The sequence below is a fragment of the Pholis gunnellus genome (assembly GCF_910591455.1).
Source record: "Pholis gunnellus genome assembly, chromosome: 4".
In the NCBI taxonomy this organism is placed as follows: domain Eukaryota; kingdom Metazoa; phylum Chordata; class Actinopteri; order Perciformes; family Pholidae; genus Pholis; species Pholis gunnellus.
The window spans coordinates 15,735,234-15,752,841 of record NC_136530.1 but is presented as its reverse complement, the minus strand read 5'-3'; the positions used below and the strand labels follow the sequence as shown (position 1 = coordinate 15,752,841).

General features: G+C 39.7%; 2 protein-coding genes across 3 annotated transcripts; both read right to left on the bottom strand.

Moving 5' to 3' along the window:
• Positions 1–7,498: 7,498 nt before the first annotated feature.
• On the bottom strand, positions 7,499–8,930 carry LOC306694878 (tetratricopeptide repeat protein 4-like; the record flags this gene model as incomplete). Its single annotated transcript, XM_079157922.1, has 4 exons — positions 7,499–7,598; positions 7,970–8,211; positions 8,401–8,487; positions 8,841–8,930. The coding sequence occupies 4 exons, from the start codon at positions 8,928–8,930 to the stop codon at positions 7,499–7,501; spliced, it is 519 nt and encodes a 172-aa protein (XP_079014048.1).
• A 2,920-nt stretch (positions 8,931–11,850) lies between these two features.
• ttc4 (tetratricopeptide repeat domain 4) lies at positions 11,851–17,423 on the bottom strand. Of its 2 annotated transcripts, none has more exons than XM_079157742.1 (10): positions 17,172–17,423; positions 16,877–16,994; positions 16,623–16,784; positions 16,186–16,263; positions 15,897–16,021; positions 15,667–15,753; positions 15,242–15,483; positions 14,991–15,075; positions 14,214–14,296; positions 11,851–13,956 (listed from the first exon to the last, which is right to left on the bottom strand). In XM_079157742.1, the coding sequence occupies exons 1-10, from the start codon at positions 17,280–17,282 to the stop codon at positions 13,857–13,859; spliced, it is 1,191 nt and encodes a 396-aa protein (XP_079013868.1). In that variant the 5' UTR covers positions 17,283–17,423; the 3' UTR covers positions 11,851–13,856. The 2 variants fall into 2 exon arrangements, with proteins under 2 accessions (XP_079013868.1, XP_079013869.1); XM_079157743.1 differs by having other exon boundaries at positions 16,873–16,994; positions 17,172–17,288.
• Positions 17,424–17,608: the final 185 nt, after the last annotated feature.

Below are 17,608 nucleotides of genomic sequence, written 5' to 3'. Positions count from 1 at the left end.
ATATAAAGTCTAAGTGAGAAGTGAAAGCCAAAGACGTGAACAAGTTTGTGACATTTTGCCAAGTTAGGTGTTCAATGCAGCTGTCGGTGTGAATGAACCAGCTTTTCTTCATTTACCAAGCGTCTCTGCTACAGTGCATTACAGACAACTCGGGGTGAGTGACAGTCACATCCTCTTGACCGCCTCATATTTGACTGCATTGCTTTATAAAGACGGTTTTTAGCATCTAACGGCATGTCCCAGACCATCCACTCTACTGTTATACTTGTATCATAATTCTAGGTGCGTATGACAAATTTGTGAATAAAACTTTGGGGCTTTCGTTCTATCTGTGAAAAAGATTTGAGGCGTTGGGGCTTTAAACACAGCAAAAACAGTGACACCTGGTGGCATGCAAAACTTATAGCAGCCCTTTCAAGACAGACCAAAGCACTAAAATTAATGTAGATGATATTGTAAACGTCACATAGGATGCCATTTAAAGGTCTAAGTATAGTATGCCATAACAAATATCATAAAAGGTGAGAGAATAGTATGCCATTAAAATGTCCATACTTAAAACCTCTTAAACTCGAGCCCTATTTTTAGGCCTCTGCTCGAAAATGTCATACCCATACAAAAGAGAGTGTCTAACTACAAGGGGTCTTTTTGAATAATTTTGATGTTCTAATAACATAAACACTTGTGAGATTTGATCAGATGTGTAAATATCAGTGTATATGTTACTGGTTAATACTAAATGAAGATGGCACACAGCTCAAATTGAAAATGTTCAGGTTCGCCTGAAAAAAAAGCACTTTTATTGATATACTTATTTTAAATAATGCAGCTGAAAGCCTAACACTCCCAAATCATAGCACAACATGTCAGTAGTCTCACAAAAAAGATTTGGCTTTGATAAAGTGAAGCAAGCCAACGATATAGAGGTTTTAAGTACGGAGAGGTCAAGCCAAATTCTCATTTTGGAACCAGCTGTTGAAGCTGTTCTATTCTAATTTATACACTATATAACTATATATTTCACTTGTTTTATCACTAATAGTGTTCAATCTAACCTAACACAGCAGTTTGGCATCAATTTGAGAGCCAGAATCCTCTCTAAGGCTGTAAACCATGGATGATTCTCGTCTGAGCTCCAGTCTTCATGTGTGTGTTGGAAGCTCAGGAAGCCTTATGATTGGTCAATTTTGGAAAATGACACCATTTTAGAGAGACAGCGAGATCCTCCTTGTGGCACTGGCACCCCAGTGGCAGGTCTGTGGCAGGTGTCGGGACTGTGGGACCTCAGTGACTACTCAGTGGCACTTCAGCGGCAAGTGTCAGTCAGGTGCCACAACTGTGGCAGGCGAGCGACACTGTTAGGCACCTGAGCGGCACTAGTTCGGCAGCTGCTGAGCTGAGCGGGCGGAGTGGGCAGAGCCACAATTCCTGAGAACACCCATTGTTGTTACGACAGGTCAGCTGCCATAAATCAGCTGTGGCACTCTGCAGGACCCTCCACCCTGCGGGACCCTCCGACACCCCTCTGACTGCTGGCGGGACTCCTCTGACAACTATTGGCACTGGCAGCTTGCTACCTACTGACACCTACATATAAGCAGAGGAAGAGCGAAGATATTTTCAGACATGTATTTTTGGATTGGAGATTTTATGGGTTTTAATTTTAAAACGTTTTTATACTTTTAAATGATAATAAAACGGATGATTTATTTTCATTATTTTAGCCGATTGTTGTAAATGACTATAAAAGTAATGATTTGGAAAGAGTGTATTATGTTCCCTTTTGTTGCAAAACCAGCAAAATCATACTTAAATAAAATGAATGAGAAACAAAAAAGTACAACTAAAATCATAAAACTGATTTATGGCAGCTGACCTGTCGTAACAACAATGGGTATTCTCAGGAAATGTGGCTCCGCCCACTCCGCCCGTTCAGCTCAGCAGCTGCCGAACGAGTGCCTCTCAGGTGCCGAACAGTGCCTGCCTGCCACAGTTGTGGTACCTGACTGCCACAGTTCCGACACCTGCCACAGACTTGCCACTGGGGTGCCAGTGCCACAAGGAGGATCTCGGCCGCCACAAGGAGGATCTCGGCCCTATTGCCATTTTAGACACGTCAGAGTCATACGAATGCGGTAGTAGAAGCCTGGGTATGCACCTATTCAAGTTGATTGCGATCAATGCCAATCAAATTTAAAGAAGAAGAAGAAGAAGAAGTAGAAGCCTGGTGTTGATTGACAGAGTCTTTAGCCAGTAAAAATCCCAAAACAGCCGCTCACCCCCAAGCCTAAAATTCCATTCGCCAAAAGTCTGACCCCTTCCCCCCGGGTCCCACAGGTTAGGTTGACCCCCCTTTCACCAGGAAACAGAGGGGAGAGACACACAGGACATACGTAGCAGCAGTGTTCAGCCAGAAACGGGGAATTATGCCGGTCTTTTCGTGATTCTTCATACAGGTAAGGTGCTTGGATTTTTTTGGGGATAAGTGGTTTATTGTTCTGGCGTTTGTTTTCTCACAGCGTTGTACTGGTTTCACGGAGAGACATTTTGAAGATATCTCTGGCTTCTGTGTTGAATTCTCATGTTATGCGATGCTGCAGAGCTAACGACCGTTAGCTCTGTAATGTATTGCTCGGCCGTGTAGCCGTTAGCTCTGTGATGTATTGCTCGGCCGTGTAGCCGTTAGCTTCGTGATGGAAAATGGAAGTGGAGTGCATCGCTCGCCGACAAAATACGTGATATTGTGGTACATCGTCTCGTTGCTTGTAATAGTTGTGTATAGTTGTGTTTGGAGTGTGTAAAAAGTGACTTACATGATAGTTTTGCTCAGATGTTGCTGTTTCATTTGATATATAACATGTATTTTTTTTAGCTCTCGATATGTACATTTTTTCGACGGTATATGCGACCCCCTCTGAGCCAGAGAGCTCCCAAATTCGGGGGCGTCGTGTGCAGGAGGTTCATATAGCATAGAATTCATGAATAGATTAAATGTCATAACAAAGCCATAGTATAGTAGTAGTAGTAGTAGTAGTATTAGAAAGTCATAGTATAGTAAGCCATTAAAAAAATGTATATGTAGTACACCAGGAAAAGTTATTTAAAAATGTAATTTTCATAATATTATAGTATGCCATATATAATGTCTAAGAACGTCAAAGTATAGGATGCCATTTAAAGGTCTAAGTATAGTATGCCATTACAAATGTCATAAAAAGTGAAAGAATAGTGTCAATAAAATGACCATACTTCAATTATAGCTTAGAATTCATGAATTAATTAAATGTTGTAAAAAAGCCATAGTATAGTAATAGTAGTAGTATTATTATTGTATGCCATTAAAATGTCATAAAACGTCATAGTGTAGAACAGGGGTCACCAATAGGCGGACCGCGGTCCGGATCCGGACCCAGACGCTGTCCTATCCGGACCAGGACGAATAACTGATGGGTAATTGAGAATTATACATTTTGGCGGAGCGCTTCTATTTTAACCTGCACAGCTTTTCCAGCCTTTACGGTACTCCTTCAGCAGTCCTGGAAATACACCGACCAATCACATACGTTGTAAATCATCTCACGTGACGCTACTCAGCCAATCGAATATCTGTATTCGGAAACGCATCGTGAGCCGAGTTAGATTTGCGCACAGACACGGGAGACGGAGAGAAGGCAAGAAGTAAGTCGGATAATTTTACATGACGTGCTCTAAAAAGATATGTGGACCACGAAAACAGAGCTTTTAACAAAGAATGGACGAACTCTTATTTGTTCATTCTTCCTGCTGGCGCTACTAAACGACTCGTATGTTCAGATACTGTGGAGAATTACAGTATTAAGAAGTATTAGTAGTAGAATTTATAGCACCCCTAGTGGTGAATAAAATTGTCACAATGATAAGAATGTAAATTATGTTAAGAGTCACAATATATTTACTTATGGAATGTAATATAGGTTTACAGGATGTTTACTTATAGAAGATATTATATGTTTGCAATAAGTTTACTTGTAGGAGTCTTAATCATAATCATTGGAAGTATTGAACCAAAGTACAGTCACATAGGTTAGGGGGTTCTGAGCCATGAGGCAGAGAGATCAGGGGAGATAGGGTCAGTGAGGAATGCAGAGGACAGGCTCTTCACGACCATATAAGGGAATAAGTCGAGGACCAGAGACATCAAAGGGGACATCAAAGGAGACACAGAGGAGCTGGACAGATGACCAACAGAGGGGGAGGAGAACCGGAGACAACTGATGAGGAGCAGACTGCCATAAAACAACAGAGAGGACTCCTGGGTAGGACCATGTGGCCCCAGGTCAGAGGTGATGTCAGAGGTGATGTCACAAGGAGCCCAGCCACTGAGATGAGCAGCGGATCAATGAAGGTGGGGTCAGAGCGATTGGAAGCCAATCACTGACCCCAGAAGACGGCCTTTGTGTTTTACGACAGATTTCGGACACTTTACGACCATCAAAGGACATAAAAGGAATGTTTGCGAGGGCGTGCGGGAGGCCATGGCACTTCGTTTTTCAGAACCCGACTAGGTCGGACCTGTGAGTGGAGTTGCACGTGGTCTCTGCTCTCGAGATGCATACTATCGATAGTGTATTTTAGATTGTAATTGTCATCATCAGTTTACAGTTTTCATCGTTTAATTAAATACCGTTTTGAATTTGGACCGGATCGAGTTACTTTATGATGCGCCTGCGCAGAAAGAAGTAAACACAGCAGCGGCCTTGCGAATCCTCCAGTAGCTTCAGCCTCAACAATACCGTGGGCATTATTAAATGCGCCGATGTGAAACGCCACTACGAGACCAAACACACATCTTTAGACCAAACACTCCAGTCTGAACTGAGGGCAAGATGTTGAAATGTGTAGAGATTGTTTATTATAAAGTTCACTGAGACAGTTATGACGTGAAATGGATTTAACAAAAGAGAAAAAAGTTCACTCCAGCCACACTTTCCTTTTTTCCTTTTCATACATTTTTCTAAAATCAAGCAATTTCTGATGCAAGCTTTTCAAAGATTCATTTTTGTGTATTTTATTTTTAGATGGAGCCCTTATTTTACTTGAAATGAGAGAACAACATTTATTTATGTATTTCTATGTATTATTTATAATCCATCCAGTTAAATTTGAAAACGGAATTACATATTAGATTTTAAAATGTAATTGATGTGTACTTTCTTTATTTGATTTGACAGTTGTTGACTACACAGATACTTTGTTACAACTACTAGGTTTCTTGAATATATATATGACACTAAATAGCGCAAGTTTGATATTATTGTAATGTTCCGGACCTTTGCATGAGGAGATCAATCTGGACCTTTTGGAATTTTAATTGAATACCGCTGGTGTAGAATGTCATACAAAATTAAACCAGATCATCCAAGAATATAAAAGTGTTGCAAGAATGACATTTTCAGATATGTGCTCCAATTACAAGTAGTGGTTAAACATTAAGATAGATAATATAAGGTGTCAGAGATTTGTAATTTTTGGGGTTACGTTTTTTGCTGAGCTCTTATTTATTTGCGTTAACAGGTTCATTGTTTACTGTCACTAAAGTTTTCCAACAACAAATGGCAGCACGACCCGTGGCCCACTGGAAAAGTGGGCTCTTGGATTGCTTTGAGGACGCAAGTACTTGTAAGACTCAATACCCCAACTTTGACACATTTGTATTGTGTTTGGATTGAAGGCCTTATGTCTCATGTGTTGGGCCTTCTTTAGCAAGTCACTTTAGAGTTTCTACCACTTGGTGTATCTTGTGTTTTTTTTAGGTTGCTATGGTTTCTGGTGCTGCCCATGCCTTGCCGGCACGGTTTCAGGAAGACTTGGAGAGAGTCGTTGGCTCCCATTATGTGACGTATGCAGCACGGCCATATCAGCAATCTATCGCATACCTCTGTGTGTGCCTCCTGCAGTCCTGTCTCTAAGGGCTGCCATGCGAAACAGATATGGTATCAAGGTATGATGCATGTAAAGTTAATGTGCATGGGATTTTACACGATAAGTTTAATAGAACTGAAGCAATGTTGATTTACAACTTTACGTATTTTTTTCTTGGTTCTCTGCAGGGTTCTATCTGTAAGGACATTGCCGTTTCCTGTTGCTGCTGCTGGTGCTCCTGGTGTCAGATGCATCGTGAGTTAAAACATCGCGCAGAACCTCCCACCGTCTTCACTGTGCAGCATCAAAACGTAATACAAATGCAGCCTGCTCCAGTAGTGATGGCTCCTGTATACCCAGCCCAAACTGCTTTTGTGAGCTATCCAGGAGTGATGGCTATTTCATAGTGAGCTTTGTGGCCTCTCATTGCTCTGTTGTGTCTTGTGAAGGACATATCATTCAGCTCAGATCATGCTGCCGTTTGTTTTGTGAAACCAAAATCCTAAATTGTTTACCAGTGAAGATTAAAGATAATTTTGAATTGTGTCCTTTTGGTATTTCAATGACATACATAACATATTGCACAATATCATCTACATTAATTTTAGTGCTTTGGTCTGTCTTGAAGGGCTGCTATAAGTTTTGCATGCCACCAGGTGTCACTGTTTTTGCTGTGTTTGAAGCCCCAACGCCTCCAATCTTTTTCACAGATAGAACGAAAGCTCCAAAGTTTTATTCACAAACTTGTCATACGCACCTAGAATTATGATACAAGGCTGCTGTCTGTATAACAGTAGAGTGGATGGTCTGGGACATGCCGTTAGATGCTACAAGCTGTCTTTATACAGCAATGCAGTCAAATATGAGGCGGTCAAGAGGATGTGACTGTCACTCACCCCGAGTTGTCTGTAATGCACTGTAGCAGAGACGCTTGGTAAATGAAGAAAAGCTGGTTCATTCACACCGACAGCTGCATTGAACACCTAACTTGGCAAAATGTCACAAACTTGTTCACATCCTTTGCTTTCACTTCTCACTTAGACTTTATATACTTCTTTGAAGAATGAGAACATTTCCTAATGACGTCCAAATGAATTTCCTTAGTGGATAATAAAATAGAATTTGAGATTATATTGCTTTTGTTGTTGACTCGCACTGAGACTTGCAGCAACATTTTTTTCATGTTTACTTACAAGCATTTACATTACCTGTTCAAATTAGTTCAATATATTTGTATTGTCCAATATCACAAATCAAAATAAAATCAAAAATTTGCTTCAGGTGGCTTTATGATCCGTGTTCTGATCAATTGTTTGATAATTGTGTTTGTTTGTGTTTCATTTATCTAATTAATCTTGAATTGATTGATTTTGGCTGTCAATCTACAGTTTATCATTTTACAGACAGAAGCTCAAAGAATCCACATGGATTAGTTTTGGAGATTTCATTTGTTTTATAATCATTTATTACTGATATTTGATGTCAAACAATGTGTCCTACTCTTGCACATGCATATCTTCCATTGTCTGCTTCGAGGGCAAACTTAGTCCGCTGGAGTTGAATAGCTTCAAGTCTCAAGATTTGAAGACCAATGTTTTTACAATCCTCGTATTTTCTTTCCTGTTAAAAACTGCTTCCAGAGTGATGAGCTCCGAACCAGAACGATGAAGCTGGGACTGCCGGACTTGACAAAAAACCTGTTAAGAGAACATAGAAGAAAGGGAGTCAGGAAATGAGTGTGAACGGTTAATGTCAAGGAAGTTACTCTGAAGAATCCATGGTACAAATACATTCCTCAACAGATAATATCGTCCAAGATGAACATTCCTCAGTATTGGTTTACAGAAGCAAAGGATCTCATGTGAGTCATGTGTAATAATGACTCGCATGAGATCCTTTGCTTAAGGAAGAAACACCAACGAGTTGACAGCAGGATTGTTTTCGAGCAACTTGTGTGGTTCATTTAGTCAAATGAGATGGAGAAAGGTTGACATATGGAGAATCCCACAGAAATGCACCACATCAAGATATATTAAGGACTAGACAAAAAAGGACAAGAGGAGCTTACCAGTTTTTCTCGGAGAAAGCCGAGATGAAATCAGTCTGCTGGTGTTCAGGGTAGAGGAAGAGAACAGGCCAGTGCAGAGAGCGCTGCTCGTCCAGGAACACCTGAGCCCCCGTGGCCTCCTGAGAGCTGAGGCAGTCCAGGTTCAGCTGTGACATCGCTGCTGAGGAGCCTTCATCCTCATCCTCTCTGTCTGAACCGCTCTGACGAGGCTTCACAGAATGGAGGAGCTTGATGCCTCGATCCTGCACAAAGCACACAAAATAATGTCTGATAATCATTTTCAAAACAGGTTTTTATTGAATATAGAATTACTGTCAGATTTGATTGTTTGACAATATTCTGAAAAATATTATAAATTTCATTCCCACAGGTTTGACGCATAGCTAAGAGCACGTTGGGAGATTAATTTCAGTTTTAAACAGCATGTTTACCTTTATAGCAGCCAGAAGAGCTTCTTTCTCAGCATGCAGCTTTTTTTCTTTGATCTTGGCCTTCCTGGCATCTCTCTCTGTTGCTCTCTGGCACAAAAAAAAATGAACAGGGCTTTGTGTTTAACTGGAATTACTTTCAGAATAATACAGACAAAATATCACAAATGCAATCCAGTCTTCCTTTAAAACCTCCCCCACAAAATCCCTTCAACTCATTTATTATTAACTCTGTCAGCACTGTTGCCGTTCTTTGCACTGTTGGCACAGTTAGCTCTTAGTTGCTGCCATGTTGAGAGCCGCGTAGAGGCAAAACATACACTCTTATTTGCATTTAGCACTTTTAAGGAATCAAACCTTGGGTGACCTCAAGTCTGCCATCAACAAAAGTCGAATAACTTTATTGTGCTGCTTTAATCTGAAGGCTACTTTTTGACAGTCACATGTTTGTCAAAGTACAAGTCTTCTGGTGCGCCGAGGTAGCTCTCCTGACAGAGCAGACCCCCATACACCAAGGCTGAGTTTCGAATCATTCCATCTCTCTCTACCCTTTCCAGTCGATGTAACCTGTCAGTCTAATTAAGTCAAAATGGCCAAAAGATATTTAAAAACAGTACAAGACTTCTAAAATGCTTTCCGTTAAGAAATAATGACAGTAAAGATAATTCTGGTTGGCACCTATGAAATTTAAAAAACAAAACACCTCTTTCCTCTGTGACTTATGCTTCATCAATATCTCTTATTTAACTGACCAGTAGAAAAACAAATGACATTATATTAACTGTCCTGTAGTAAAAAACAAACAAAACCTTTTTGGGACATCTCCACAATATAACCTCTTTTTGATTCCTCTTGGAACAACTTAACAGGTGTAATAGATGGTAATCAAAATAAGATGGACATCCTGTTCTTAGCATCCTATTTGTTCATAGATTCCGGTTTTGCAGCTTTGTTAGTGTATAAACATGCACAAGAAGCCACTCCTAACCCATGACATATTCTTTCAGTCATTCACAGCTTCACAGTCGTCAAGAAGGTGTCTAGCTCCATCAGGTAAAACATGTTACATCTGTTTACATCTAGCGATTAAATGAAAGCTTAATGACATACTGTAAAAGTAATTTTATTAGATGAAGAGAAGTGTGGTGTCTGCATAACAAAATTATTGATTTTTCAAAACAACTGCATCCTAAGTCATTCTAAATGTCATACTGGAGCATACGTGTGACATCATAGTATGATATACTGTGGGATTATAGAAGATACTTGTATGGGAATATAATGGTGATCAAGTGATTGATGAAAAAACATTGTTAGTGAATATAGTTATTAAAATATGATGGGCATACTCTTCTCAGCATGTAGTTTGGTTTTCCTCATAGATTCAGGTTTCACAGCATTGTTCATGTTTAGCTGTGGAGAACCATATCTGCAAATTTGGAGCAATGCATTATTTAGTTTGTCATGTCAATCCTTGCATAATAATTCTCATGACTTTTACATTCTTAAGTCACTAAAATTAAAAAAATATATATAATAAGCCATTAATAAAATAAATAGCACAGTACACCATGAAAAGGAATTAAAAAAGTATAATATTCTAGTATGTCATATAAAATGTCTTAAAACGTCACATAGGATGACATTTAAAGGTCTATAAGGGGTCGGCAACCGGCGGCTCCGGAGCCACATACGGGCTCTTCAGCCCCTCTGTTGCGGCTCCCTGATAACGTCGCTGGACACGCCGCCAAAAATAAAAAATGTTTTAATAGTTTGTCAAATAAAATGTGCGCCACATCCTATTACGTCGCTGTCAAGCGCCTTTCCCTGCAGGTGGCCAATCATATATGATTTGCAGACCTCCGCCCTCGGTAAACTATTGTAAGCTATTATGTTGAGCACGTTAAGAGCTCTCTGGGAAGCAGTGTTCCTGTGTATGTGTTTGGGGCTTTTATTGTGGAGGATGAGACGGAAAAAGAAAAATAGGTACTGGTGAAGTGTGGGAGAAGTGAATAGAATTGCTGCCGTCTTGGCGCAGATTACGGAGCCCCGTGTTTATTATTTTACTATTATCATAAAGTATTGGTGCAACATTAACCCTCGGCTACAATATCAATAGATAAATCCAAAACAGGTAGCAATAAAATGTCAAGAATTGTCTTTATTCTTGTTCTATAATTTCACAAATACAACAAACTATAGTTTTTGTATATATAATATAACTATATACAAAACTTTATGAGCCGTGATATCAAATAGCTTCTGCGGCTCCAGACACATTTTATTTGGTGCAAAATGGCTCTTTGGATGGTAAAGGTTACCGACCCCTGGTCTAAGTGTAGTATGCCTTAACAAATGTCATAAAAGGTGAGAGAATAGTAAACCATTAAAATGACCACACTTAACATATAGCATAGAATTCATGAATAGATTAAATGTCATAACAAATCCATAGTATAGTAGTAGTAGTAGTATTATCGTATGCCATATATAATGTCATAAAACGTCATAGTGTAGAATGTCATAAAAAATGAAACCAGATCATCCAAGAATATAAAAGTGGTGCAAGAATGACATTTTCAGATATGTGCTCCAATTACAATTAAGATATACAATATAAGGTGTCAGCGATTTGTGATTTTTGGGGTTACGTTTTTTGCTGAGCTCTTATTTCTGTGCGTTAACAGGTTCATTGTTTACTGTCACTAAAGTTTTCCAACAACAAATGGCAGCACGACCCGTGGCCCACTGGAAAAGTGGGCTCTGTGATTGCTTTGAGGACGCAAGTACTTGTAAGACTCAATACCCCAACTTTGACACATTTGTATTGTGTTTGTATTGAAGGCCTTATGTCTCATGTGTTGGGCCTTCTTTAGCAAGTCACTTTAGAGTTTCTACCACTTGGTGTATCTTGTGCTTTTTTAGGTTGCTATGGTTTCTGGTGCTGTCCATGCCTTGCTGGCACGGTTTCAGGAAGATTTGGAGAGAGTCGTTTGCTCCCATTATATGACATATGCAGCCCGGCCATAACAGGAATCATTGGCATACCTCTGTGTGTGCCTCCTGCAGTCCTGTCTCTAAGGGCTGCCATGCGAAACAGATATGGTATCAAGGTATGATGCATGTAAAGTTAATGTGCATGGGATTTCACACGATAAGTTTAATAGAAGTGAAGCAATGTTGATTTACTTACAAATACTTTTTTCTTGGTTCTCTGCAGGGTTCTATCTGTAAGGACATTGCCGTTTCCTGTTTCTGCTCCTGGTGCTCCTGGTGTCAGATGCATCGTGAGTTAAAACATCGCGCAGAACCTCCCGCCGTCGTCACTGTGCTGCATCAAAACGTAATGCAAATGCAGCCTGCTCCAGTAGTGATGGCTCCTGTATACCCAGCCCAAACTGCTTTTGTGAACTATCCAGGAGTGATGGCTATTTCATAGTGAGCTTTGTAGCCTCTCATTAGTCTGTTGTGTCTTGTGAAGTCATGGTAATGCAAGTTTATTTGTATAGCACATTTCAACAACAAGGTAATTCAAAGTGCTTCACATAAAACCATTAAAAGCATCAAAACATAAGGCCAAAGAAAAGGAGATTTAAAAACAATTAAGAACTGGGACTTTGTTCCAGATATGTGGAGCAGAAAGACTGAACGCTGCTTCTCCATGTTTAGTTCTGACTCTCGCAACAGAAAGTAGACCGGTCCCAGTGGACACGTTTTTCCAAATCCTGTTGAGGCATAAGTCCTCTAATCCTTGATATATTCTTCAGGTGATAGTAGGCTGATTTAGTAATTGTCTTGATATGGCTGTTCAGGTTGAGGTCTGAAGCCATAACTACACCTAGATTTCTGGCTTGGTTTGTGGTTTTTAACATCAGTGATTGAAGCTGAGCGCTGACTTTCAATCGTTCATCCTTGGTACCAAAAACAATTACTTCTGTTTTATCTTTGTTTAATTGAAGACAGTTCTGGCACATCCAGTTGTTGATTTGTTCAATGCATTCACCCAGCCTTTGTATGGGATTATAGTCTCCTGGTGATATAGTTACGTAGATTTGTGTGTCGTCTGCACAATTATGATAACACACTTTGTTGTTTTCCATAATCTGAGCTAGTGGAAGCATGTAGATGTTGAACAGAAGAGGCCCCAGTATTGAACCTTGGGGAACACCACATGTCATTTTAGTCAGCTCTGATGTGTAATTAGCTACAGACACAAAGTATTCTCTGTCCTTCAAGTAGGATTCAAACCAGTTAAGTGCTGGGCCAGAGAGTCCCACCCAAATGTTTTTGTCTTTCTAGTAGTATGTCAAGGACATATCATTCAGCTCAGATCATGCTGCTGTTTGTTTTGTTAAACCAAAATCCTAAATTGATTTACCAGTGAAGATTAAAGATTATTTTGAATTGTGTCCCTTTGGTATCTCAAACATATTGCACAATATCATCTACATTAATTTTAGTGCTTTGGTCTGTCTTGAAGGGCTGCTATAAGTTTTGCATGCCACCAGGTGTCGCGGTTTTTGCTGTTTAAAGCCCCAACGCCTCAAATCTTTTTCACAAACGGAACGAAAGCCCCAAAGTTTTTAATTGTCCATCACTAAAAGTACTTGTCGTACGCAACTATAATTATGATACAAGGCTGCTGTCTGTATAACAGTAGAGTGGATGGTCTGGGACATGCCGTTAGATGCTACAAACTGTCTTTATACAGCAATGCAGTCAAATATGAGGCGGTCAAGAGGATGTGACTGTCACTCACCCCGAGTTGTCTGTAATGCACTGTAGCAGAGACGCTTGGTAAATGAAGAAAAGCTGGTTCATTCACACCGGCAGCTGCATTGAACACCTAACTTGGCAAAATGTCACAAACTTGTTCACATCCTTTGCTTTCACTTCTCACTTAGACTTTATATACTTCTTTGAAGAATGAGAACGTTTTCTAATGACGTCCAAATGAATTTCCTTAGTGGATAATAAAATACAATTTGAGATTATATTGCTTTTGTTGTTGACTCGCACTGAGACTTGCAGCAACATTTTTTCATGTTTACTTACAAGCATTTACATTACCTGTTCAAATTAGTTCAATATATTTGTATTGTCCAATATCACAAATCAAAATAAAATCAAAAATTTGCTACAGATGGCTTCATGATCCGTGTTCTGATCAATTGTTTGATAATTGTGTTTGTTTGTGTTTCATTTATCTAATTAATCTTGAATTGATTGATTTTGGCTGTCAATCTACAGTTCATCATTTTACAGACAGAAGCTCAAAGAATCCACTTGGATTAGTTTTGGAGATTTCATTTGTTTTATAATCATTTATTACTGATATTTGATGTCAAACAATGTGTCCTACTCTTGCACATGCATATCTTCCATTGTCTGCTTCGAGGGCAAACTTAGTCCGCTGGAGTTGAATAGCTTCAAGTCTCAAGATTTGAAGACCAATGTTTTTACAATCCTCGTATTTTCTTTCCTGTTAAAAACTGCTTCCAGAATGATGAGCTCCGAACCAGAACGATGAAGCTGGGACTGCCGGACTTGACAAAAAACCTGTTAAGAGAACATAGAAGAAAGGGAGTCAGGAAATGAGTGTGAACGGTAAATGTCAAGGAAGTTACTCTGAAGAATCCATGGTACAAATACATTCCTCAACCGATAATATCTTTAAGATGAACATTCAAGTACAGGTTGAAATATAAATTACAAGAAAGTCATAAACACCCGGCAGTTAATCAAAATGGAAAACTCTTGGTGGTATAAATCAAAATGAAATCACACTTAAAAACACTTTATCTCGGTGGATGTACCTTTTATGCTGCAAGACTTTTAAAAGTGACGTCTCTGGGTTTACTTGGTAGAGTGTCTCCTTCTCCTCATCTTCAAAGTACAGCTGGAAAGTGAAGAGGGATCAAATGTAATCGGGATCAACAATTGATTATTGTCATTTCTGTTGATATAACCACACTATTTTTGGTAATGAAATGTAACTCTTGTTTGACAGTTGTACTCTGGACTACTGATCAGAAGACGGGTATTCTTAAATACATATTATAAAATATCACTGTAGCAATATAGCAATATGGCCAAAATCTTTTATCTATTCAATTTTAATTCATTAAATAACTAACTAAAACACTAAATTAAACACTTGACAAATGATAATGTATTTAAGGACTTACGTGCAAAATGAACAAAGCTATACACTGACTATGTTTACATGCTTGCACACAAACAGAGTAATCCCATTAGGGAAATACTTTGACTTCATTGAGTTTGATCAGACCTTGTGAAAACTGTACGTTAGTATGTGCCTGTTATTATCAATTTAGACAAGTTAATTGTGTATCGTCTATATACAGTATATATCTCGATGTATGATTTCATCACAATAAGATTCCAGTGACAGAGGATACATGATCATATTGAATTATCGCCCAGCTTTATGTAACAGACATCGGTGAATGTAGTCCTGCTTAAGTTTGTAAGAAAAATACAATTTCACAACTTTAAGGCTGCAGAACAGAAGCACAGATCTACTGTATGTGTCCTAAATGACCAATAACATTTAGCTAAAACACACAAACCTGCAAATCTTTTGGGTGGTATTTTCTGTCCACGTCCCACGGTGGAAGTTCTTCTCCAAACATAACTGCCAGGTGATCTATAAAACTGAACCAGACAAATTGCAGCTGTGTTTCTAACTACAGTCACTTAAAATGTGGAACTCAATTTAGTCAAATGAGATGGGGAAAGGTTGACATATGGAGAATCCCACAGAAATGCACCACATCAAGATATATTAAGGACTAGACAAAAAAGGACAAGAGGAGCTTACCAGTTTTTCTCGGAGAAAGCCGAGATGAAATCAGTCTGCTGGTGTTCAGGGTAGAGGAAGAGAACAGGCCAGTGCAGAGAGCGCTGCTCGTCCAGGAACACCTGAGCCCCCGTGGCCTCCTGAGAGCTGAGGCAGTCCAGGTTCAGCTGTGACATCGCTGCTGAGGAGCCTTCATCCTCATCCTCTCTGTCTGAACCGCTCTGACGAGGCTTCACAGAATGGAGGAGCTTGATGCCTCGATCCTGCGTAAAGCACACAAAAAAATACGTCCGATAATTATTTTTAAAACAGGATTTTATTGAATATAGAATTAGTGATGTGATTGCTTATAGTATTATAATGAATATTAATTTCATTCCCACAGGTTTGACGCATAGCTAAGAGCACGTTGGGAGATTAATTTCAGTTTTAAACAGCATGTTTACCTTTATAGCAGCCAGAAGAGCTTCTTTCTCAGCATGCAGCTTTTTTTCCTTGATCTTGGCCTTCCTGGCATCTCTCTCTGTTGCTCTCTGTGGCACAGAAAAAATGAACAGGGCTTTGTGTTTAACTGGAATTACTTTCAGAATACTACAGACAAAATATCACAAATGCAATCCAGTCTTTCTTTTCCCCCCCCCCCCACAAAATCCCTTTAACTCATCTATTATTATACCTTGTGTTTATCTGCTGCTGCTCTCAGCTCCTGCAGCGTCTTGTCAGTAGGATGAGCCTTGAGCCCCTCGTCACACCACTGGACAGCCTCTGCAAAGTTACGCAGCTCGATACAACTCTGAGCACCTGCAGAAACGCATGTAAGGCACACGGGAGTGTTTTGGTCCTTATTCTATGTAGTGTTTTGCTTTGTTATGATTACTATATACTGTTAAGCTGTGACATTATCATAGAATTTCTAACCATATTCACGGTGATATTCTTGGACTAGACAGGCTAATGTTACATACCTCTGATCAAGGCTTTGAGGTGGTCTGGTTTAATCTTCTTTGCAGCTCCAGCATCGTTCAACGCAGAGCGCATGTTACCTGAGTGATATAAACCAGAAAACATGAGGATGAAACACATGCAGATGTTTTTATGTGTAAAAGTATTCTGTGAAATAAGCACATGGCTGCTCATCACCTGTGAACAACAGCGTACTTTATTTTATAATCCCGTATTTTAACTGCTGCACTATTCTATGTCTTCAGTTTCACTTATGTGAATACATATTCTATGAGCACTGTTGGAGGAACTAAGAAATGCATTGACTGCTTCACTGTAATTGTTGTGCATATGACAATATAGAGCTTGAACATATTCTTTGTAAACCATCTTATTGGGTTCATGCACAACAACCCATATCCGTATGCATCTGTACGACATGTGAATAAGAGATCCTTGCCCAGGTGAAAGTGTGCTGCAGCCCGGTTGGTGAGCAGGACTGTGTCGAGCTCCTGGTTTCCACATTTCTTCTTCAGACCTGCCGTGTAGGACAGTATGGCCTTCTCGTAGTTCTTCTCCTTGAAAAACGCATTCCCCTCGTCTTTCAGGCTCGTTGCTTGCTCTGGGAACGAATAAGAGGATATGAACCGAATCGTTAACATGTAACTAAGTCTACAAGATCTGTTTTGACTGAAGCTTGAGGGACCCACCTACCTTCTGGGGGTCTATCTTCATCGTGTACAATGGCCTGCAGACAAGCTAGTTCCGGGTATTTTAGTGGGTCTATCTCGTCAGGGGCTTTTTTCATGAACATAGGTATTCTATCAAACTCCTGAATGAGACAAAAACAGAGAAATCTCTATAGACGGACAGGAAATGCAACGTTACCTCTATGAAGTTAGCGTTTAACGTTAGCTTGCTGGCTTACAACAACAAAACGCCCATTTACGTAGCGATATCGCTCTTCTTCTAGTGTTATTAACCGATAGCTTCTACATGTTAACGTTACCTCCTCCCAGTTGTCTTTACTGAAGGCATTTTTATAATTGTGATTCTTGAATTTGTCCATGAACTCGTCCATGCCATCGTCGCTGTCATGTTGTGCCTCCGATGACGCCATTTTGGATCAAAATATATGTCTGAAGCGCTATTTTGTTGTTTATAAATCTTATATAAACTGTGACATTGGATTGCCAGCAGCAGCACATCGGCTGTTAACGTTAACTTTTCTAGACGTTACCCGACTTCTTGTTTACACATATGCTTGGGCGGTACTACGGGAATAAAGATCCGTGCGGAAACACAGTACCAACCGGTTTGGTCCGCCACCGCCTGACCAAGAAATTATGAATAATGTATCTATCTAATCTATGATTAAACAGTCGGAGATGGTAAAGTACTATATACATTTACTCAAATGCAAATTAAAGGTAATTGGTCTTTGCG

Excerpts from the sequence above, each read along its gene's own strand:
- ttc4 (XM_079157742.1), bottom strand. The coding sequence starts at position 17,282 with ATGGCGTCATCGGAGGCACAACATGACAGCGACGATGGCATGGACGAG. Across the intron at positions 16,264-16,622 it reads TGCAGCACACTTTCACCTGG|GTAACATGCGCTCTGCGTTG; the intron begins GCAAGGATCTCT and ends TATATCACTCAG. Across the intron at positions 16,022-16,185 it reads CCTCAAAGCCTTGATCAGAG|GTGCTCAGAGTTGTATCGAG; the intron begins GTATGTAACATT and ends GCGTTTCTGCAG.